This window comes from Kogia breviceps, chromosome 17 (assembly GCF_026419965.1).
Source record: "Kogia breviceps isolate mKogBre1 chromosome 17, mKogBre1 haplotype 1, whole genome shotgun sequence".
NCBI classification, from domain to species: domain Eukaryota; kingdom Metazoa; phylum Chordata; class Mammalia; order Artiodactyla; family Physeteridae; genus Kogia; species Kogia breviceps.
The window spans coordinates 69034541-69058903 of NC_081326.1; the positions used below are offsets into that span (position 1 = coordinate 69034541).

The 24363-nt window shown below is 47.8% G+C and overlaps 1 protein-coding gene and 1 long non-coding RNA gene across 2 annotated transcripts in view; one reads left to right on the forward strand and one right to left on the reverse strand.

Moving 5' to 3' along the window:
* The window catches only part of LOC136792911 (uncharacterized), a 50916-nt gene that overhangs the window by 11158 nt on the left and 15395 nt on the right, over positions 1-24363 (forward strand). The window lies entirely within an intron of this gene.
* OC90 (otoconin 90) overlaps positions 1-24363 on the reverse strand; it is a 32768-nt gene that overhangs the window by 6956 nt on the left and 1449 nt on the right. The window contains exons 2-12 of the mRNA XM_067018050.1: positions 20518-20610; positions 17294-17490; positions 14937-15002; positions 13578-13634; positions 11122-11296; positions 8913-9025; positions 6878-7006; positions 6684-6725; positions 5372-5440; positions 2981-3028; positions 1072-1125 (exon numbers count right to left, since the gene is read on the reverse strand). Of these exons, the coding sequence (XP_066874151.1) occupies positions 1072-1125; positions 2981-3028; positions 5372-5440; positions 6684-6725; positions 6878-7006; positions 8913-9025; positions 11122-11296; positions 13578-13634; positions 14937-15002; positions 17294-17490; positions 20518-20610 (1043 nt within the window). The remainder of the gene's footprint in view (positions 1-1071; positions 1126-2980; positions 3029-5371; positions 5441-6683; positions 6726-6877; positions 7007-8912; positions 9026-11121; positions 11297-13577; positions 13635-14936; positions 15003-17293; positions 17491-20517; positions 20611-24363) is intronic.

Sequence of the window (24363 nt, forward strand, 5' to 3'; positions counted from 1 at the left end):
CCGGATCTCCAGCCCAGTGTGGTCCAGACCAAGGGAGCCTCGGTAGGCTCCGTGCCCACTCATCTGCCGACCCAGGCTCACCTCCCAGAGCTCTGGGTAAGACCTGGGCCTCTGACTTGCAGTCCTTCCCCAAATCCACCCTATTGGTTGGCTTCATACACCTGGGCTTCTGCCTCGGCTTGCTCAACACTGGTCCTGATGGGTTAGAAGCAGCCCTTCAGTTGTCCTGTCGTAACCTCGGTCTCCTAGTTTAGTATCCTGCCCAGCTCCCCAACCCCACAAGGGTGAATAAGAGGGAACAGTGGAAAATAATGAGTTACGTTTATTTTCTATTAAAAATGGGTACAGGTTTTTTGTTTACTTGTTTTTAAATAATAGTAGGCAGTGTTGGCCCCTGGCGCGTGCATGTGAATGTAAATTGGTTCAGTTATTCTCCAGGGCAATTCAGCAACATATTGAGAGCCCTGAAATGATTATACCTTTTATCCAGCAATTCAACTTGTAGGCATTTATCAGGAGTAGATGGGCATAAGGAAAGTGCATATCTATTACTTACAATAACACATGTTGGAAATAATTGGTTAAACAACTTATAGGATTCCACACAAGAAACCATTGCACAGCCTCTAAAAATCATGTTACAGAAAAATATTTCATGTCGGGAATATCCTCTCATTGTATGAAGTGAAACAACTCAGACTGCAAAACATGGCTGCCAGGCGATCTCAAATTCACTTTCTTTATGTCCACAGATGTGCTCACTGTGGGTTGGGGCAGACTGGAAGAAAGCACCCTCAAATCTTAAAAGTAGCTAATTTTATAATGTGGATTTAAATAGACAACTAAGTACAGTTTTCTATGTTTTTTCTAAATGCATCTCTTTAGCAGGTAGGTTTCAATGTCTTCCTACTAATGGATCTATTTTCTGATTGCACTTGTCTCGTTTTGGGCTGGGGGATATAAAAGTAAATTGGCTTCAATGATTCCTTTCATTCTGGGGAACACACTTGATTTCATAAATATATGGGGAACAACAATGTATACAGTGTATACGAAGCTGAGCATGCTTACCTGGAGAAGGTGTGGCCCTTGCATCTTCTGTGTCTTCCTGGACTTGGCCTGGTTCTGTCCCCAGAAGAGAGAGGGAGTGAGCGCATTAACTCCAGTCTGTCCTGTCTTGGTCTCCAGAGGCAGCCCCCATCCCACTGAGCCCAGGAGGCAACGAGCTTCTTGCTCTGCCCCTGGTCGCCTCCCGGCGAGAGCTGGTGAGGGCAGGGTCCCTGCTGAGCTAAAAAAAACCCCCCAGACTCAGGCTTGCTGATAAACGCAGCCGCAACTTGTCATGCTGGAAGCAGGTGAGTCTGTTGAAATACTTTGAGAAAGCAGACTTCTCCAGAATTTGAATGAAAATAAATGAATAAATGTCACAGCTTTTGAACAGAGGAGAATAAGGCAGCAGAACTGTGTGACTCCAGTTGCTTGTGGTGTGGCTCCGGGAAGGCTGCTGAGCCCTTGTTTCTTTGTGAAATGAATTTGTTGCTGTTTAACAGTCACGAAGCTTCTAGTATGCTATAGAATGAGTGTGTGTTTTCCCCCCACCCAGATTCATATAGTGAAACCTAACCCCCAATAGGATGGCATTTGGAGATGGGACTTTGAGAGGTGATTAGGTCATGAGGGCAGATCCCTTGTGATGGGATTAGTGTCCTTATAAAAGGGACCCCAGAGAGCTCCCTTATCCCTTTCTCCCATGTGAGGACACAGTGAGAAGGTAGCCAGCCGTCCATAACTAAGAAGTGGACTCTTACCAGAACCTGACGATGCTGGCATCTTGATCTTGGATTTCCAGGACCATGAGAAATAAATGACTGTTGTTTATAAGCCACCCAGTCCGTGGTACTTTGTTATAGCAGCCAGAATGAACTAAGACTTACCACATGCCATAGACAGCACTAAGTGTTTCGATTACATTAACTCACTAACAACCCCGTGAGTTAGTACTAGGCGTACCTTCGTGCACAAATGAGAAAGGGGACACACTTGCTCAAGGTCACGGAGCCAGGAAATGGTGACACCAAACCTGGGCCACCTGGCTAAAGTTGACCCACTTAACCACTATGTTAGGCTACTATTTCCCTTCTGGCTGTACCCCGGGGAGCTAGAGGTGGGAACTCCAAAATGCTTTGGAAAGGAAGGAACTGCCTTAACGTCAGTGTGCCAAAGACCAAGTTTATGATGATGTTATGTGAAAATCAGGCTTTGAAATTTCCTGACGTGGACACGAATGCTCAGCAAGGAGAGAAAATCTCGGCAGTCCTAAGCTGGGGCAGGAGGTCCTCGTCAAAGGCAGAATGTACAGATTCAGAACTAAAGGAATTACTAAGCTGTACTACCCTGGGAAAATGACCCCACCTCTCAGAGCTCCTCCTTTATCTGTAAAATGGGGATAACAGTGGGCCTCTAGGATGAAGGAGGATTAACTCAGAGAAGGTGCACAGGGGCCTAGGAACCGGCCGACACATCGGAGGTCCTCCACAATGTCACTGCCTGTTAAGCAAGGAATCCCTTTGTTTACTTAGTCACTCTTAGTATTTAGTAAACGGTTATTATCAGTTGTTTATACTTATTAATAAAGGAGCCACGGCTGCTAATGACCACAAGCAAAGGAAATATGTTAATTCTTCTGATGACATCTCGGTCTAGATATTTTTAAGTAGGAGGTTGTTCTCTGTGAATCACTATTGTATAACAGAAAGCCTGAATGAAGTCTGGGGTTAGAAACTAGTCTACAAGTCACTGCTGAATGACAGAGCTTTTAACATCCCAGAGCCCCAGTTTCCGATATAATCTGCAAAATGGGTATAATAGTATTTCCTCCAGGCCATGTCAAAAACTGGTCACCAGAACTGAACACAAATATTTAGATGGCATTTCTCCACTGGGTTTCTTGCTGTCCTCCTGTGTAGTCCCCTCTGCTTACTTGTCCTGGAGAGAATGGTCAGTCGGGCAGCTCTGGTCTCAGCCGCCACTGTGAAAGGAAACCACCACATCTCAATTACCAACCCAGCTCAGCACCTTAGCTGGGCAGAGGAGAGAAGGCCCATGGCAATCTGATCAGACTATGTCTGGATGTTGTTGCTCCATTACTTCCCAATTCAGTGGACAAGAGGCCAGAGAAGGGCCAGTCCTGTGTTGAGGCAAAGAGACCGGCAAATGACCTCTTTGGGAGAAAGGGCCATTATTTCCCCTGGTTGGAATGGCTTTGTTGGGGAAGGCAGCTGAAGAGGGAGTTTAGGTCTAGAAGTAAGGATGGAGACAGTGGGTGGCCTCAAATCTCAGCCCTACCACCCAGCTCTGGGCTTAGACAACTTCTCTCTCCATCTCAATACAGAGGTTACAGCAATTATAGGGTTGTGTGAGCATTAAGTGAGATGATGTATTTTAGGCAAGTGGTCCAGTATCCTGCATGCGATTTGACATTGTGTGCGGTTTTTTATAGCCACACTAGAATTTTTGGAAGAAGATGCTGGCCCAGACCCTTCCCATGCTCTGTCCCATTCTCCGGTCACCAGAACGGACTGGGATAATCATCTCTTTCCAGGGATTGGTAAACTGTGGCCCAGCCCTCAGCCCGTTTTTGTAAATAAAGTTTCACTGGCACCACAGCCACACGCATCCAGTTACGGACTGTCTGTGGCTGCTTTGCTGCTGCAGTGGCAGAGCTGGGTAGTTGCGACAGAGATCCTCTGGCCCACAAAGTCTAAAATACTTGCTGTCTGGCCCTTGACATTAAAAAAAAAATGCTGATACCTGCTTTATGCAAAGAGGAAATTAAAGCTGAAAGAGCTTAAACCACGCTTCCCAAGCCACACAGATGAAAAACAGGAGAGCAGGGAATCCATCCCAAATCTGCCTGACTCCAAAGCCCAATTTCATCCCATAATGGCGAGCACAGCTACGAACTGCAGACCTTTTCCTCGCAGGCTGTCCCGCCTGCACCTGCATGATTGAGTTTTGAGCCCTCGTTCGGGCTGCCCCCTCCTCTGAGGGCACTTGTGGTCTCTGCCTAGGTCCTGGGTGCGCGGGGGTGAGTGCGCGTGCGCTGGGGAACGAAGATGTGAGTGTATCCCCTCCCTGCCTCCCGTTGGACTCTGGACTCGTTGAGGAACCTTATTTCCTGTGAGTCTTCTCCAGGGCTGTGCCACAAAGGGATGGTGGTCCAGGCTGAAGAGAGTGGAAAATGTACGAATTGGGGGTTATTTTGTAACTGTCGGGTGGGGCCGTGAAGCCCGTAGCTGATCCTCGGTTTAGCAGGGACATGGCCTCCGCCTGTCACGCTGCGGGTGGCTGCCGGTTGGAAGCAGGGTGTGTGTGGCGGAGCTTTGGTGTGGTGTCGGTGCCATTTCCTCTTTTCTCTGGACCTGGTCTCCAAGACGCGGGCTGTCCGGAGGCTGCTGGGGATGACATGCCCTTGGACATGGAGGATGGCTGGGGGTGAACACACGAGCCTCCGCTTTTAACCCGGCAGAAGCAGCGGCAATGACAGCAGAGGAGAGCAATACACAAACTCGCGGGGCGGTGGGTGTGCAGCGTGATCTCCCTGAGGTGAAGAGCTGCCAGATTTAGCAAATAAAACTCCAGGATGCCCAGTTCAGTTTGGAGTTCGCATGAACAAAAGATACATTTTTAGTAGAAGTAAGTCCCATGCAAATCCTGGGACATACTTATATTAACAAAGTATGTGGTGTTGACCTGAAGTTCAATGTCAGATGGTCGCGGGCGGGGTCTGCAGTTTTATCTGACAGCTTCTCCTAAAGTGGGACTAGGGGTGTGGGAGAAACAAGCTGAGCAAGTAGAGAAGAGATTTGGCAGTCAAAAGGAAGTAGGAGGAGTTCTAGAATGTTCCTGAGGCGGTTCCATTGTAAACCCAGGCAGGGAGCATTTTAAGGGAGATAATCCCAGCAAGCAGGCAGCTGGCACAGTCAAAACACGGCACAAAGAGACTCACAGACTTTGAAAACTTATGGTGACCAAAGGGGAAACACGGAGGGGGGATAAATTAGGAGTTTGGGACTAAGAAATACACACTGCTATATATAAAATAGATCACCAACAAGGACCTACTGTAGAGCACAGGGACCTCTACTCAATAGTCTGTAATGGCCTATATGGGGAAAGAATCTGAAAAAGAAGGGATCTGTGTATATGTATGAGTGAATCACTTTGCTGTACACCTGAAACTAACACAACATTGTATACCAACTATACGCCAATAAAAAATAAAATTTAAAAAAAGAAAGCTACTCTACAAAAAAAAAAAAGCAACAAACAAACAAACAAAAAACAACCCACGGATATTTGGGTTCCCTACCAGTCACCCTGTGTTCATCTTCTCTTGAGAGGGCCGTCAGGCTGGAGTCCGTGGGCTCCACAGGAAGCACTGGAAAAAGAGCCCCCAGGAGCAACGAGTGAGGGATGCAAGTGCCAAGGGTCCCCAAGGACAGGCTGGGTGGCTGGATGAGGCAGGAGGATAAGGGGGCTGTAAAAGATGTTCCCAGAAGGGCTGCTTGTCCTTCCTCGGGATACCTCCGCCTCTCGCACACCACCCAGGACACAGGGGTGCCCAGCAAGCGCCCCTCCCTCAGGAGGGACTCCAGCCAGGGCCGGGTTCTGGTGGGGAAGGTGACACCATTGGACACAGGCTGTGGCGACGAAAGGGCTGAAAACTCCGAAGGTTTGTGCCTATGGAGTGTGGTCCCAATTTGAGAGGACCTCTGTTCAAAGGGAAGGCAGACGGCAGAGAGAAAAGGGCACTGACTCAGAAAGTCCACAGAGGTACAACCCGCGCACGCACACGCAGCCACACACACACGCCAGTTTATACGTGCCCACACGCAAACCCACGCGTTCACGCACCCGTACACACTCGTAAGCATGGGCACACCTGCATCCACGCACACACGGCCATTATCGGCTTCCTCTGTAACAAACACCGCAGTGCTAATTGTGAGAAAGAGAGCCCGGCCCCGGGAAAGGAGGGATGGTTGGCCGAGGTGCACCTCGAACTTCCCATCCCCGGGTACCCACAGTATTGGGACTGAAGGATCGCGGGAACTTTGGCAGACAAGGAACGATGGGCATAAACTTAAGTCTCACTTTTTTCATAAGATGCACGTTTTAGAGTCAGAATCATCCCTTGCTTAGTCCAGTAGCCAGTCATAAGGAGGCTACCCTGTCCTGAAAAGTGACACACGAGAAAACAGCTTCCCCTTCAAGGGACCTCACCTGGATCCAGGCAGCCCCCTGTGCTGCGGGCTCTGGAGGGCAGAGGAGGGGGACAGCCAGTCCGTTCCCGGGAGGCCTCAGTGGCCAGGAGCGCTCCCAGCCGGGAGGGGCCTTGCCCCACCTAAGCACTGGACCCTGTCCTGCTCACAGCTACAGGCCGAGAGAAAGAACCTGGGGTCTCCGTCCTAACTGGATTAAATTCACACCTGTCTACGTAGCAAGGGCCATCTGACTTTGGGTGTGAACTGAGTTTATCAGAAGCGATGGCGTCCCCGGCTGGGGGATGTGGGCGCATGGTCAGTGCCGCGGGGTCACTGCAGCTTTGGTGAGGCAGGCCGCGGGGAGGAGGTGTAGCCACCCACTCCCATCACGAGAGCAGCTTCCCGAGAAGACCTTACCTCTGGGCAGAGGCGTCAGCAGCTCTTCCCTGCTGGTTGTCTCTGAAGAGAAAGCACATTAGAGAAGTGGTTTTGGAGGATGTTAGAAGGTGCTGGACTTGGCATCTGAAGAAACGCAGCAACGACTGGTCCCATACCAGCTCCCGCCGCAGAGTGCCGTCCCCACCGCTGATGCAGGGCCCGGATCCTCCTACCTGGAGGCTGAGCCACACAGAAGGACGTGTCCAGAAGGTTCAGGGAAGAGTTGATACTGGACTGAGCCAGGCACTCTATGGCAGCCTTGTCACAGGTACACAGCAGGCGCTCACAAGCGTCCCCGGACTCTGTACACAGAGCAAGCGCAGGGCAGACCGGAAGAGCTCACTGGGAATCCCAAGAGGTGAGGCAAACTCTGAAACTGACTTCCACCCCCTGCCCCCAAAGCCCTGACGCTCTTGCTGTTTTCTTCGTCTCATCCACGCCAGCTCCATGCCTTCAGCCGTGTGGGCGCAGCCTGGGAGCCATAGGCACTCCTTTTCCCCCGCACTTACACCCGATCCAGCAGGCCATCCTACCGGCTGCTTTCAACCTGTCTACGTCTGACACGCGTCCCCGTCTCCACTCCACCCCCGATCATCCCCTGCCTGGGGGATGTCAGTGACCTCACTGGTCCCCCCGCCTCCTCCCCGGCTGCCCAGCCTCTTCTCACTGAGGGGCCAGAACGGTCCTTTTCAAACCCAGGTCAAACTATACCTCTGTGTGTGTGTGTGTTCAGAACTTTGAGCAAGTTCCTCACTCAAAGGAAAAGCCACTGCCCCCTGTCCCTTCTCAGACCTCACCTTCTTGCACTCTGACCCACTGTCCCCCTTGTCTCTGAAACGTGCCAGGCCCCTGGAGCCTGGGGTCCGCCACATGCTGCTTCCTCCCTTCTCCTGAGGAGCCACAGGCTGGCGTCCCTTCTCTTCTCAGTCTTTGCTCAACTGTCACCTTCCCAAGGAGGCTTCTCTTGACCTTGTTACTTAAATAGGAACCCACAGCCCAGCCCTCCCTATGCGTTTCCTCTGATTTATTCTCTTCCGCAGATCTTAGCGTTATCTAACATACCGTATGATTTGTTTCTGACATTTTCGGTGTCTGACAACCAAGAGGAAATTCCAGAAGGTCAGGGTACCCCCAACACGTAGGCGATTGTCTTACCCTTGGTGTAGGCGCTCAGCGCGCGAGCTGAGCGAGTGAATGAATGAGTCATGTTTCTTCGCGCTCACTGTGTTCCTCACCTCGTAACTTACACCCTTCCTGACGCTCTGAGCTCTAGCCGGTCCGTGTGAACTGGAGTGTGGGACCAGTCCAACCTGGGTTCAAACTCTGCCTTAGCCACTTCGCAGCTCTGTGACTTTGGGCCAGTTATTGAATTTCTCTGAGCTTTCCTCGCCTTGTCTGAAAACTGGGGATGATAACGACCCCCATCTAATAGGGCTGTAAGGACCATCAGAGTCGCTGGGTATAACATCCGCGGCACGTAACAGGCACTCAGAGGGGGTGCCCTAACATACGACCCCAGCTTGCCACGGCCCTCTTCCCTCCGTGCCTTTGCCTGTTCTACTTCTTCTGCCGGGATTGTCCGGAGACATGAAATTAAATGCCTGGAGTCACACAGCGAGTCACGTGGAGGCCTGAGATTTGAACCGCGTGTGTGCCTCCGAGTCCTACAGCCACACCAGCCTTGTTCCTCCCTCGTGGACTCCACTTCTGTCACTGGGTTCTCAGCAGATGCCAGTCACCGTATTAACTGTTCTACACTTAACATTGCTTACATTTTTTAAAGGTAACATTGTTTTACATTTAAGCGTTACTTAATTTTTACAACCAACCTCTGAAGCAGGTTTTCTCCTCCCCATTTGGAGGTCCCCAGTTGTTAAGCAGAAGGTCAGGGTATTATTCTCCCTAAATCACACAGTGCACAAGTAGTAAGCTATCTGCTCTTCTCAAGCGCCCAGGCTTGGTACAAGCGTAACATTGTAGATCAGATAATCTGCTGAGCAGCTATTGTTTCAATTCAAAAAGAATTTGTCGTGCCTCTACTCCATGCAAGGTACAGATGCCATGGATCTGGCCCTCGTAGGGCTCTAAGTATACACAGTGCCGTTGCCAATGCTGCTGAGGAGGAGGGTTGACCCTGGCAGCCCGGGCCTGCGATCTCTGGACTGTCATTTCTCGGCCCAGCCTCCTGGGACACCTGGAGATGCTCACCACAGGTGATACTCTTGCTGACACAGTTGACATCTGTGCCAAGCTTGGCGGGGTCTTGCAGACAGTCGATCTCAGCAGCCTCCTCGTAACACCTGCGATGCTGGAAGCAACAGCTGTGGCAGGATGGGGAAGGGTCAGGGTGAGAGTGTGGGTTAGGGTCAGAAGAGGGGCAGGCAGCACATGATCATTCTGTGTCTCTGGTTGGTTTCTGGCAGTGGCCTGTTCCAAATACTTAGTGTACACACACACACACACACACACACACACACACACACACACACAAACACACACACACCACACGATATTTGAATTTGAATTATATTACCTATGCAGCAGGTGCTGTTATGAGCATTTACATATGTGAAAAGTGAGACACATAAAGCTCTGTACCTTGCCAAGGTCAAGGTTGATAGCAGAGAGAGGCTGACACTAAACAAGGGAGTCAGATGGCTCTTGCAGTGCATGCAGCAAGCAGTGAAAACCAATGTAAAGGAGAAGACATACAGGCAGCTGTATGGGCAAGATGCTAAGTTTCTCACATTGCCTAACTCATAAGAATCTGGGGGAGTCAAGAGAATGTCTATAAAGACCCTGTCATGTGGTTGACACTCCATAAACTATGGCGATTGTTTTTGGAATCTGGCGTGCAAGTTCGAGGTGGAAATAATCTATCGTCCGGGAGTCTGGACCTTCCCACCCCCATCGGCGGCAATGTGTAAAGTAACTGAAATTGGGCAGGCCCGCCCTCTGCCAGTTCTGGCCATCAGTGCTTTGAGCATTCAGACAGGGATGAATTACTGCTTCATTTCTTTGACGTCTAGGTTGGTGGGTGTTTTAATAACTAAAGGAAGTGGTAAGGGAGGACCTGAAAGGAAAACACGTTCCCAGAAATGGTTCTGGCACCGTGCCCCGAACAGAATCAGCCTCCCCCTTTCTGAATGTCAGCGGGCTGGCTTATGGCCCCAGAAACAACAAACTGCCCTTTTGGTGCAGAAACAACTTACACCAATGGGAATCCTTCCCTATCTCCTGGGCGTCTGTGTACATGAAAGCACACACTTTATCACACTGGATTTGGGCACGAATATAATACCAGTGAGGTGTAGACATGGTCCTGGAGTAGGGGTGAGATGTGGGTTCAATTTCCTGGTTCCACACTCCTATTGCTGCCGCAGTTACTATAGCTCCAATTACCGCTATTACAACTCCTACTACTACTACTACCACCACCACATTACAGTTTTATTAGTACTGATGCTATTACTACTATTATTACTATTACTACAGCTACTGTGACAACTATTCTTCTACTACTACTACTACCACCACCACCATTACAGTTTTATTGGTACTGATGATATTACTACTATTGTTGCTATTACTATTACCACAGCGACTGTGACAACTGTTCCACTACTACTGTTACTACTACTACTACCGCCACCACCATTACAGTTTTATTAGTACTGATGCTATTACTACTATTATTATTACAATTACTATTACTACAGCTACTGTGACAACTGTTCTACTACTACTGTTACTACTACTACTAACAGCACCACCACCACCAGTTTACTAGTACTGCTACTGCTGCTGTCACTACTATTATCACCACTTTTACTATTAATACTACTATAGCTACCTAGACAATTGTTACTACTAATGTTGTTACTACTACTATTACAGCCTGACTATGACTCCCACAATACTATTACTACTATCACTACTACTACTACAGCCCTACTAATATTGTTATCAATCTCAAATACTCTTGAAGACTTAATAAGCCAGCCAGAATCCCAATCACTTTAACTTGTATTTGGTCATGTAATCCTAAACAATAACTCTGTGAGGTAGGCGTTACTATTACCGCCATTTAATAGATGAATAAATGGAACACAAAGAAGTAAAAGAACGTGCCTAAGATCACAGAGTCCCTTAGGAACAGAGAATTGGAGTTACTGGGTTATAGGTGATATGCATAAAACTCTAACAGATACCACCAACTTGTCCTAATTGACCCTCCTGCTACCAGTAGCTATTTGCCATATCCTTGCTAACGCCGGATGCTTCTAAGATTTTAAATTTTATTGCACACACCCACATACACCTGCACACACAAACAAAGCCAAGGGAGTTTTCTGCATCTGTGCTCTGCCCAAGCCTCAGCCGGGCCTCCACGAGCTCACGTTTTGGTCGTGCTCACCTGTCAGACTCATCCACAGGCAGCCCTTCCATCTCAAACCTGCAGGCACAGCCGTAGTCTTCGAAGTCCCGGGGGCAGAGACCAGCCACACACTTCATACCATTCACGAACTGGAGCAGTGCGGGGAAGTTGCTGAAGACATCCTGCAGCCAGGTGAAGTGGGGGCCTAGGCAGTCTGGGGGAGGGGAGGAGGGCGCACCAGGAGCCAGAGTTGAGGAGGGAGCCCCCTTCTCGGGTGGATGGTGCCTTATCACCTACTAAGCACCTACTGTGTACTTAGGACAATTCTAGACAGTTGAAGGGAAGCAGGTTTACTAGCTGTGGTCCCTGTTGGTTGCCAACCTGACAGCCATTCATCCCTCTTCCTTACCAACAAAACTGAAAAGCACTCAAGGAAGGTCACCTCCTCCCCAAGTCCCTGGGAATGTTTAATAGTCATTCTCAGCTCACCATGGTAAATCCCATGCTTCCATGACAAGGGCTAGTCTAGGGCTAAGCATGAAACCCAAGTATGACCCCCAAACCCTAAGGGTGAGTCTGTTAGAAGCTTTGGGGAAATATTTCTTTCTTAATAAAGCATAAAGGCATGTAAGAGGGCCCTTCTGAGCTATACCTTTCTCCTTCCTTGAATATGGGGAGGATAAGCTGGCTGGAATTGCAGCAACCACCTTGCAGCCATGAGGCCCCAAGCCTAAAGCTGAAAAACTGTTATGTCCAGGGTACCAGTGGGGTAATACAGAATAAACCTGCTGGGTCTCTGATGCCTGTGTTGAGCTACTGCACCAATGCTGGTGCCTTCAGATGGCTTATGTGAGGTCATTAAATGTCTTTATTGTTTAAGTCACGATTGGTTTGCTGAATGGTTCCCTAATGATACAGTCCTGGCAATAAAGAAGTATAAATCAGTGCAGGAAGAGAAGGGGTACAGACACTAATAATTTGTGGGTACCTGCTATGTGCCAGAAACTGTGTTAAGTGCTTTATTTATTTTTAACATCTTTATTGAAGTATAATTGCTTTACAATGGTGTGTTAGTGCTTTAAATAGCACAATAGTTAAAACTGATCGAGTGAGTAATGCTTTATAAAGCTTTCATTTAGTCTGTGATCCCATAAACTCCTTGGATTTTTTGTTTGTTTGTTTGTTTGCTTGCTTGCTTTGCTTTGCTTTTTTCTGGCAGCGCCATGGGGCACGCCAGATCTTAGTTCCCTGACCAGGGATTGAACTCGCGCCCTTGGCAGTGAAAGCTCGGAGGCATAACCCACTGGACCACCAGGGAATTCCCCCCCATAAACTTCTTGTTAATCCTGTAAGGCAGATGCTATTCTGTCGCCTCCCTTTCATGGGTAAAGAAATAGAAATTCAGAGACACGGCCGAGGTATCCACCAGCAACAATGACTTACCCTAAACAAAAATGCTCTTGCAAACAAAATTGGCAAGAAAACAGTATCCACCTTTTTGACTCTACAACTCATGGTCTCCCTCTCTGCTCTCTGTCTTTCTGATGGGATGATCGTCAGGTGCTTAATGAGGTGAGCCCATAGCACCGATTTAAACGCACAGGCTCAGCGTAGGGAGCTTGGGGAGATCCAGAGTTGTTTGTGAGGACCACGTCCACCTCGACTGTTCACTGCTCTTCTAGTTTCGCCCTACCTCATTCAAACTTCCCTTCCCACCTTTTGTTTCCACACAGCCTTATCAGAAACATGAATAAGTGGTTCTCCGCTGATGGAAAAAAACCACCCTAAGGTTTATGTGTATGTGTTTATAGAAACATGCATTTTCATTCAAGAGCTTCCAGGGCACCTGCACTTCGTCATACGTACATTTTAAGGGCAGTTTTATGCGCAGCACTGTCTACTCCCAGGGCAGTTCAGAGTCACCTTGCTCAAGTCCATCTTACTGTAATCTTATTTGGGGTACTTTTAGTCATCAGTGATGGGAACCATCATAATGTCGTGCGATTAACAGTCAAATAATAGATATATAACTGATCAATGGAATGCTTCTTAAACTTTATGTATATTCAGTAGTTGAGAAGGAAATATAAAACCACTTTTGTGGAAGGGGACCAAGCTCTGGACTCAGAGGAGACCTTGTCCCTTCTGGCTGTGTGGCTTTGGGCAAGTCCCTAACTCCGTTGGCTCAGTTTTCTTGCCTGTAAAGTAGGGAAGCCATTCCCCCCCTGGCCAGGTTGAGGTCAGGATGAATGAAGGAAGGACAACGAAGCCACCTGGCAACTCAGTGACTCCCCGTGTGCTAAGGGGCACCACTACTCTCCTCAGGACCCTGGGGTCCTCCAGTGTTCGGAGCTTTGCTGACGAGGCTGTGGGAGCCCAGAAGGCAGAGCCCAAGGCCCTGGTAATTTCCTTAGATTTCCCACACACACACCCCCCCACACACACACATACACCCTGACACCTGGGGGATAAAAGCAAGTTCAGATTTAACTTACCGAAAATTTCGGCCACTCCTCCCACATTTTTAAACACCCCACTGAGGAAAGTCATATCTAAGTGGAAGGAAGAGAAAATAAATTAGAGAGGCTTGAGGTCTCCCCCTTTCCCTTCCCTGTCCACCCCCTGTGGGAAGAGTGAGTAAAACCCCTTCTCTAAGGATAGATTTGACCTTGGGCTAACTTTCTAGTAACAGGTTACCATGGAAACCTGATAAGATAAAAACGGTGAACTGTGTTGCTAGACAACAGTGCTCAATGGTAAAAAAAAAAAGGCCGGTGGATGGTGAGGTGTATCTGGACTGGCAGGAACTGTGGGTGAACTACACACATCCTGATGAGAAGTCATCATTTGGGGTCCCCATCTTTGTGACGACTCATTCCGTTGGGCATGTCCATGCTGGCATCCTAGAAATTATACCTATGCGGTGGTTACTAGGGATACTGACTCCTATGGAGAGTGAAGCTTCTAGGCCAGGGCGGGTCCTGGGGCTGCTCCACGTGAGCCCCGTTCCCTTGTACCTGAGTCGTTACTTAGGGGCTCCTGGACTACTGTGTAGGTTGCTGTCTGGGCTCCTCTCGATAAAGAAGAATGGCTGGCATGGCCTGCTGGCACTCAGTGCCTCCTGGCCTGGATCCGTCTAAAAGCCAAGTGTGGCCTGTGAGTCTAAGTATCTCCCTGAAGAAGACCTCCTAGTGGGCACTGCACTTTCCATGGGGGTGATGCCATTTGGAGGGAGGCCACTAACGTTTGTGTCTGGTTGGGACTGATCACTTAGCTTGCGTGGGCTCGTGCGCAAACACTTTGGCTGACTCAGCTCACCTCTCTGAAAGGTCAGAAACGGACCCTTAACTCAGGGTTAACCTCACCAGCTAGTTCACGATGTATTCTGTTCTTCAGCGATGCCTGTATAAAAACTCACCTGAGAAATATTTACAATCCGTCACCAGGAAAACCTTCCGTTCCCCAAGGAACAATTACAGATCCCTCCCTTCTAATAAGCAGAGGACTGCAATACATCATATTTTTCTTTTCCTCCTGCCTTTTAATGCAGTTACTACATAAGTCTCGTTCATCAGCCCATTTACTTCCCTCTGCTAGCTTCCCCTTTCAGCTGACCTGTGTCTTTGATGAGAGTTTTTAGTGCTTTATCTCAAAGGAGAGACCAACAGTGGGTCAGACACCAGAGCAAACTGTGAGAGAGAGGCTTTTGAGTCTTATTCAAATCACTTTACCTACAAATGCCACAGCAGTAAATGGCTCTAGGGTTCATTCAGAAGGGATCGATGTCTCTGCCGATATCCTAGACAGCTTTCTACCCAGCTAGGTCTCCTAAGAAAAGATCAAAGGGTGCTTACTGATATTTTCTGAGAGTCCTGGAGGCAGCTCCCATGGAAGATGTGGGGTGTCCAGAGGGTGGGCCGCTGTAATCGAGGAGGAGATCAGGGTTAGCGCGAACACTGCTGCTGCCCAAGTGCTGGGCTAGAGCTGAGAAGTGGTGGCCGGGATAGCAAAGAGGATGCACATTAATTCAATTCTAGGCATATTTTTCTAGTACCTGCTATATGCCAGATCTCTGCGGTCACGTCTGGAAGAAAATAAAGGAGTGGCTGGGTAACCCAGTGTTTTATATTAGTTGGCCTTAAGGGAGTGACTTTCTGCTTTGGGATGGGGAGATGTGGGGACTTATCTTGAAGCTGTGGTTGCATATGAAGCATACAGTTTTAACTTACATTGCATGTTTGCTTGGAGTTACTTGAGATGAAGGATTGGTGGAAATAAAAATAGACATGGAAAGGACCCCAAACTCCAAGTAGTGTGTAACTGAGGACAGGGGTTTCCCCCAGACTATCAGCATCAAACTCACCTGCGATGTAGGCTCAGTAAAAGGTACCATCCTTGTGTCCTCACTCAAGTCTGATCCAGCAGGTCTGGAGTAAGGTTCAGAAATAGATTTTTTTTTTTTTTTTTTTTTTTCGGTACGCGGGTCTCTCACCGCTGTGGCCTCTCCAGTTGCGGAGCACAGGCTCCGGACACGCAGGCTCAGCGGCCATGGCTCACGGGCCCAGCCGCTCTGCGGCACGTGGGATCCTCCCAGACCGGGGCACGAACCCGGGTCCCCTGCATCGGTAGGCAGACTCCCAACCACTGCGCCACCAGGGAAGCCCAGAAATAGATATTTTTAACAAGCTCCCCAGTTGGTTTTCAAGTTGATGGCCTAGAAACTACACTTTGAGAAATGTTGCTTGGGGAAAAAAATGATGATTTCTACAGTACCCAAATATTACCACCAACTTCAGTTAGTGTTTCATCAAGGTGGGAGGATGGGGATGCAGCCTAGGGCAATGGGGACAAATGGATGGGAATTGGAATCTTAGTTCAACCAGGGACCAGCTCCCTAGAGGCTCAGAGGGCTTACAGACTTGTCCACGCTCACATTGCTTTCCCCCCACGGTTATATGCAGCATGTGAGTAGCCTGAAACGTTGAAAGATTTTTGTCTTTCTTCACAAAGTGGTCAATTTAGTCAGGCCCATAAGTTTGACATTGTTTGGAAACCTGCAAATCTGAAAGCCACAAAGGGTTGACCTTCAAAGAAGTGTGTTAGATTAAATTTATTCAGGAAGATGCCCCCAGTTGGCCCTGTTTGGCTTAGAGCAGGTTTCACCGCCTAAGACTACTGATATTTGGGCTGGATAATTTTCTGTTGTGGCTGTCCTGTGCATTTTGTACCCCTGGTTGATATCTGGGGGACTGCAGTGAGCTGGGACAGCTGGGATCAATCCCTCTTGGATGCCACACTCCAACCATCCTGAATTGCTCTCAGTTCCATGAGTGTGCCCTGACCCCTGGGCCTTTGCACAGGCCGTGTCCTCTGCTGAAGTACTTTGTCCATGACTCAGCCTGGCTCAGCTACTCACCATTTAAGCTTAGTTTTAACAATACCATGTGGAAGTCTTTCCTCTCTCACTCCCTCCATGTTGGAAGACTCTGGCTAGTTGCCTGCCCTCTGAGCTCTCATGCCCACCCCCGCCTTCTGGTGACCTCTACCATGGTACTATTCATGCTGATTCTCAGGATCTCCTTACTTGTGGGTCTCTGGCATTAGACTTTGAACACTTGAGGGCAGGAACCGCATCATAGTTCCAAAGCCTAGCACCTCATGTGGCGTACTGTTTGCTGAGTGGATTAAAGGAAACCATGACTTGGAAGGGCTGAGATGGGAGGTCCAGAGCCCAGTAAGGTTTAGACTGACTATACTTGTCCAGGACAGAGAAAACAGGGGTCTTTCTTAAGACTCAAGACTGCAAACCCAAATCTCTCCAGGGGTCAGGCAGATGATGTAAACAAGAGAAGTGGTCCAGTGCCGGGAAACAATAAGGATTGGTGGAGACTGTGGAGAAGTTGAGAACCCCAGGTCACAGCGGGAGGGACAGCTGTCACTCAGCCCCAGGCCTTGGGGAAGGAGTTCCACAATCCAGATTTTAAAAAATTTGTTGGAAGTCTGAATTTTTTGTAAATCTTCCCATTTTAAACTCTTGGCTCAAATTTTAAATTAAAACAGCAACAAAGGCAGATTGTAGGCTGACTTTAGTTTGAGGGTGAAAGGAAGATACTTTGGATGTGTGCAGAGGGGCTTGGTGGGGTCAGCACTCCACCTAGGCCAGCCAGACAGGGCTTGAGCTGACGTACACGTCTCAGCTTTTGGTTCCAACCACGGCTCCTCTTTGCCAGGTTCTCGGAATGGTTCCCAGGGAGAGGAGTTCCCTCCTGACTGAGCGCCATGGGCTGTACGGCAACAGTGCTCTGCACAATGCAGACCTTCAGACCAGGAGGGAGACTCACAACTTCAGTTCTGTTCAGTTCTGTTCGAGCCCTTATCACACAGCCCATGTTACTGCTCTGGCACTTTCTACATTGGGCACAAGTGCCTCAGGAACTGTTTAATTAGCATACCAACCAACAGCTAAGAATATCTACTGCCCACTTAAGCAGTGATTGTAAAATATGGCCTGCTCCTTGTTCATTACTGCACTGGTATTTCCTTTGTGCAACTGATTAATAGAATTTCTGCTCTGGACGGTGGGGAATGATCTTATTACTGACGTGGGCTAATCAGGTATGTTTGCTCCCCTATACTCCCACTTACTTTTGGGATATCGGTGCCCATGCATTTTCATGAGCACCTAAAGAAGTCACCCTGGATTTTATTTTATTATATTTCGTTTTATTTTTTCTTTATGTGCTGCAATATTTATTCCAAAAATCTTTAAGAAAACGCTACTTTCTGCAGGGAATTGTTTTAACCAGTGAACATAATGGAGAGAGATGTTTTCTCTGAGCTAATAGGAAACTGGCCCAGAAGTGAACTATAGCAAGAAGCTTGATTTGGCACTTAGAAAAGAAACTTTTAGACCTAAATAGACATTTCTCCAACGAAGACATACAGATGGCCAAGAGGCACATGAAAAGCTGCTCAACATCACTAATTATTAGAGAAACGCACATCACAACTACAGTGAGGTATCACCTCACACCGGGCAGAATGGGCATCATCAAAAAATCCACAAACAATCAATGCTGGAGACGGTGTGGAGAAAAGGGAACCCTCTTGCACTGTTGGTGGGAATGTAAATTGGTGCAGCCACTATGGAGAACAGTATGGAGGCTACTTAAGAAACTCCAACTCCAGCAAGTGCTGTGCCCTGAAGTCTAAGGCAGTGTTTGCAGAGAAGCCACAACCCGCATCCCTCATGGCTGCTCCTAGCCAACAGCTCAGCAAGGGCAGGTATTCATGGTGGGCTGGGTTCCTGGGGGACACGGGACTCTTCTGACGGACTCCTCCCTGGGGGCCTTGCCGGATTTCCTTAGACACACCTGTGTCTGTCTAGGATGCATTCACCACCACCCCTCCCCGGTCTCTCCTTCACTTGCAGAGCTGTATGACCTCTCCCAGACTTTCCTTGTTGACACTCCATTTTTTTAATCACAGTTGAAACCTTTCCACACTTAATCCTGTCCTGTCATCAGAGAAGACCCAGACTTCTTTGAGAGTAGCGTGCAGGCAGAGGCCTCAAAAACAGACCTTTCCCCCTACAATGTCACGACCAAGAATTGGCGAACTGGGGAGGTAGGCATTCTCTATGGTGGCCACACACTCACCCCTGCAAAACTGGAGCTGTAGGCATGGCACCTCTAAACCCATATATAAAAGGGTATGTTTGCACTTAAACTTTCTATGGTTATACTTTTTTTTTTTTAACTCTAGGTGTTTGTGTTTGAAAATAAAATCTCTCAGGACAAACACAAATGTCTGTGACAGGTTATGATAACAGGATATCATGATCATTTTTAGTATTACAATGTAGTAGTAAACTAAGGGGAAACAGTGATAAAGCAAGAAGGACATAGAAAAATGTTTAGTGGCCTCAATTTTATAAAGAAATTAAAAATTTTTAAAGGTGTGTAAGTGGCGGTGGGAGGATGTAAAAGGGCAATTTTGATCAAAGGGAAATGTATCATTATGGAAGAAGAAAATGGTAGACAAGAAAAGAAGTTTAAAAATTATAATAATGGGTTTTGGTAAATGAGATTTCATTTAAAAGGAAAAAAATTAGGGAAAAACTGTAGAACATTTCACAATTTTGTCACCAAAGATGAGGTGAGTCAAGATCATAGCTGGGATCTTTTTTTTTTTTTTTTGCCACGCGCACAGCATGCAGGATCTTAGTTCCCCGACCAGGGATTGAACCTGTGCCCCTTGCATCGGGAGCAAGTAGTCCTAACCACTGGACCGCCAGAGAAGTCCCATAGTTGGTATTTGATCAAGACCACTTAAGTTCTTGAGAAAGGTTGAGGGGCTGATACATCAGCCCCAGTTGTGCTAGCAGTGGGACCCCAGTCATGACCAAAACCTTTTAATAAGAAAAAAGCCACATATGAAGGAAGTAAATAATCAATAGAAGCCCAGCACATTCTGGAAGTGGATGACCCACTCTGTCTCAGAGGAAAGGTCCGAGGTGGTGTCTGGAAGGATTTGAACTTGAAGGGAAGACTTTGCATCTTATGGAAAGTGGTTATATTCTAATTTCAACCTACAAGCTTCTGGACGACATGCAAACCTCTTGAATTATCTCCTAACTCAGGTCCTGGTCAAGATAAACGATCGATAATATTGTGGGTTCCCTTTGCTTCACTGTCACTATTGGGATTGGAAGGGAACCACAGAGAGGGGAGGGTCAGTGGGTTGGTCCAGAGTTTACCTGAATTTAGAAAAAGGAGGAGAAAAATGACAAGATAAATGAGTGATCTCAGTAACAACGGTGCCCAAGCAGTTGCTGGAAGGAAAGAAGTGATTTGGGATGTTTAGCTGCATAAATATGCAAATAAGAAAGAGCATAGGAAGGAGCCGGAAGACTCAGATTCACAGCTACGATCCCAAGTGAACTTGGAATTATTACCCTGGCTGCCAAGGAGCTTACAGAGATGGCTTTCGGGTTTGATGGCATGGGCCCCAACTTTCGAATGTGGGGTTGGAAGTGTTTGCTTTTACACCAGAGATGCCTCCAGAAGGGGCAAGGGAGCTGTTGCATGTCAGGAAGGCCAACACACTCCAAGGGAATCAGCAAAGCAAGGGACAGCAGCCCCTGAGCAGCGGGGGAAGAGATGCGATACCGGGTGGAGAGGACCTTGCTAACCCTTGCCCTTTGCTCTCCTTGGTGCCCACTTACCCCCATCCCACGTGTCCATGCTCAAAATGTCAACTTTAATATCAGGATTAACCCCCCGAGCTTATCAGCATGTTTGATTTCCACCACTCATTAGGCAAGGTGATAAAATTACTAGTAAGCAAATCAGATGGAATTTGACAAGACGGCCCAGGGTTCATTGTATGTAATTATATACTAAGCCAGAAATACAGTAAACTACCGTCACTCACCGCCATGCGGGGCCATTAGCATTCCTACGAGCAGAAGCACGATCATGGCAGCAGAGCAAACACTGGGATCCTGGCATCAGCTGCAGCAGCGTCCTGGGAGAGAAGGCAGCAGAATATGGCAAGTGTGCTTTCAGAAACCATGACACGAGACCCCACAGGAGCTGTTTGTCCCGTAATGCAGTGCAGGAAAAAGAGAAAGCCCTGAAAGTGTCCCTGTCCCAGCTTTGCCAGCGGCTTTGTTAGCAATACGACAGTAAGGAGGTTATGTTCCCTCTTTGAAGACTCAGTTTATCCATCTGTAAAATGGGCACCTCACCGTGCGCTCCTTGAGGACGTAGTTCTGGTCTCATTTATTTATTCACTAAATCATTGGTCATTTATTATGGGTCAGGCACACTGCAAGGATCCAGAAAAGCAAAGTGAGGAAAACACACCTTACCTGTGAGTGGTTCACAGACGAATGGGAAAGCGTGGCAATTTAACAAGCTCTATGCTTTGACTTTTGTAAATTGAACGTTGAGCAACCCATACGTTATGACCCACCAGCATTCTGAGCAGCATTCTTTTCTTAAAATTTTTTTAACCATTTTTAAATTGAAGTATAGTTAATTTACAATATTGTATTAGTTTTGGGTGTACAGCAAAGTGATTCAGATATAATGTGTGTGTGTGTGTATATATATATACATATACTTTTACAGATTCTTTTTCGTTATAGGGTATTACAAGATACCGAGTATAGTTCCCTGTACTATACAGTAGGTCCTTGTTGTTTAGCCATTTTAGACATAGTGTGTATCTGTTAATCCCAAACTCTTAATTTATCTCCTCCCATCCCTTTTGGAAACCACAGTTTTTTCTCTATATCTGTGAGTCGATTTCTGTTTTGTAAATAAATTCATTTATATCATTTTTTTAGATTCCACCCATAAGTGATATCATAGGATATTCTTGAGCGGGCTGGCTCTGAACTTTTGTACCAACATCACAGAATAAATATGGCCATGGCGTGGCAGCGCTGCCTGCTAGCAAACAATGCTTTTGCATACTTTGTGGCAGTCCTAGCGGTTCAAGGAATGTGTCTTTGGAAGGGCCTGGGGAGAAGGGGCGAGGTGAGTGGGGTCAGGAACCTGCCACATTTCAACTGCAGCTGCCCTGGGATCTGAGCAGTCAATATTGAACTTGAATAGTCACTTACGGTCTATTGCCTCAAGCAGGTCAACCATGTATTTAATAGGGAAGGAACAACTTAAAGACCAGAGGGATTTAGAATAGTTTTAGCTCCCTGGGAATCTAACTCCCAAAGGAATGTGAGATGGATGACTGACTTGCACATATTCTGTTTTAGAATATGTTTTTAGGACACAGTTTGAATGACAATACAGAGTGATTATGCTACCCCAGTGGCACACACAGGGCTGCTGAATACGGTTGTATATGTTGTGCACTTTGCAAAGGTGTTGTGCTGAGTGGGCAAGTAGGGGCTGAAATGCAGCCAGTGCTCAACTCCCACGCTTGCCGTCTGCAGGGCTGTGTCAACCTGGAGGGAGGGGCAATTTCTGCAATTTGTTCTCCCAGAGGCAAAGGCTGCCCTGTGTCCTGGTGGCCCAGCATAGGTACCCAGGTCTGTGGTGGGCCGCTCTGCAAGTAGACAGGGCTTGGTACTGGGGAAGGTGTCCCAGGGGAGAAGACATTTGTAGGTTGTAGGATCTCTACTCTGTGAACTTGCTCCAGGGCCCAGCACACCTCTGCTGGCTGGAAGATACCTGTTTGTTGAATGATTACACAAGAAGAGGGTGTGAGAGCTTTGAGATCCACACTCAGCTCAAGCATTCGCTAATACTCTGCTTATTATCTGCCAGACATGAGGCTCTGCTTATAACAATTTTTAACCACATAAGTTCTTACAGCAGGTTAACTTTCAATGTTAGACAGGCTCTCTGATGGCACAGGCTCTCCCGCTGGAAAGTGGCATGGCCTGGGAACTCCGTGGGTGGCAGCTAAAGACATCTCAGGGGACCCTATTGAAGTCATACCCTCACGACCGAGACCGGTGGTACTACCTGGCACTTACTGGGTCAGATTTTTCATTGTTGCCATCACACAGCGAGAGGATGCCAACTGTTTGAGCTCCGAAGAGGCAGCAGAACCATCTAGTCCAAAGTCTCTTTGTGCGAATGAGATCAGTGAGGCTCAGAGACTAGCAATTTGTGGTGAAAATGCCCCACCCCCAGATCAGCGCTCATCACGTTAACAATATACATTAGGAGGTGTTGTGAGGACTGGATGAGTTAATCCATGCAGGGCACGTACAAGTGCCTGATGGAGAGAAATGGCTCAGAATCATCAGTAATTACAATGATAGCGCCCGGCACCAGTAAAGGCTCAAGAAAAAGCAGCTATTACAATGAAGGCTCCAATTCCCTGTTGGAGAAGAAGCCCCTGTTTGATGAAATGCAGGAGAGGATCCAGTTGGGCACCATGGATGTTCTTTTTCTCTTGTGACACTCATTTCAGGGAGATGTTCTCCTGGGTCACCCTGATGCTCAGGGAGGAACAGGCTGAGGGTGGTGTTTATAGGAATCGCAGATATGTTTGTTGGACTTTCAAGCATATATTTTATTAGAATGCAAATGAGCAGAAGTGACCTTATTACAGACATCATCTTGACTCGGGTCTAATATTTTTCTAAAGTAGGTTATAGGGGGACTTCCCCGGTGGCGCAGTGGTTAAGAATCCACCTGCCAGTGCAGGGGACACAGGTTCAATCCCTGGTCGGGGAAGATCCCACATGCCGCGGAGCAACAAGCCCGTGCACCACAAATACTGAGCCTGCGCTCTAGAGCCCGTGAGCCACCACTACTGAGCCCGTGTGCCGCAACTACTGAACCCCACGCACCTAGAGCCCGTGCTCTGCAACACAAGAAGCCATTGCAATGAGAAGCCCAAGCACCGCAACGAAGAGTAGCCCCCGCTCGCCGCGGCTAGAGAAAGCCCGCGCGCGGCAACAAAGACCCAATGCAACCAAAAATAAATAAATAAAATTGATTCTTAAAAAAAATAAAAAGTAAGTTGTAGGGACAGGGGCGGGGTGATGGGGAGTTCGCGTTTAAGGGACAGAGTTTCAGCTGGGGAAAATGAAAAAGTTTTAGAGGTGATGGAGGTAATGTTAGCACAACAGTGTGAATCCACAACGCTACTGGACTGCTCACTTAAAAATGGTTTAAATGGTAACTTTTATGTTATGTATATTTTACCACAATTAAAAGTGATGTTATAAACTCCACGACCTCATTCCTTTAAACACTACCTTTCAGTGATTGGGTCATTCTTTGTCTTGGGTCTTCACCAGGCATCTCCGTATACTGGCTCATAAGGACACGCTAGAACTTTCTAGGTGGGGAACCAAGGCTCAGAGAGGTCCAGTAACTTGCAAGGCCACCTTTGCCAAAAGGCACCACGGCAGGGGGACCATGGCAGAACCAGGCACAAGATTCAAACCGCGCTCAACCAGTCCGACTTAAGTCTTTGGTCCAGGTTGTAACATGGAAGAGACAAATCTGACTACAGCAGGATCTGTTTCTTTCACTGTAACCTTTGCTTCCCGTTGCTTTTGTTCACTAAAAGGATACTGTGTATACATAATGGCCTGCCTCGGGGAACCCTGCCCCTCTACCTGAATGTTAAAACAAAGTGCCTTTGTTCAGGGAAACATCCCGCACCCTGTCCACCCGTGTGAATGGCTGCAAGAAAGGAGAAATTAACACATCCCCTCCCCGAGGCTGGCCATTCCAGGGGATATTTGCAAAACTTATGGTCTGTTTACTTACTTCCTGGTCTCCTCCC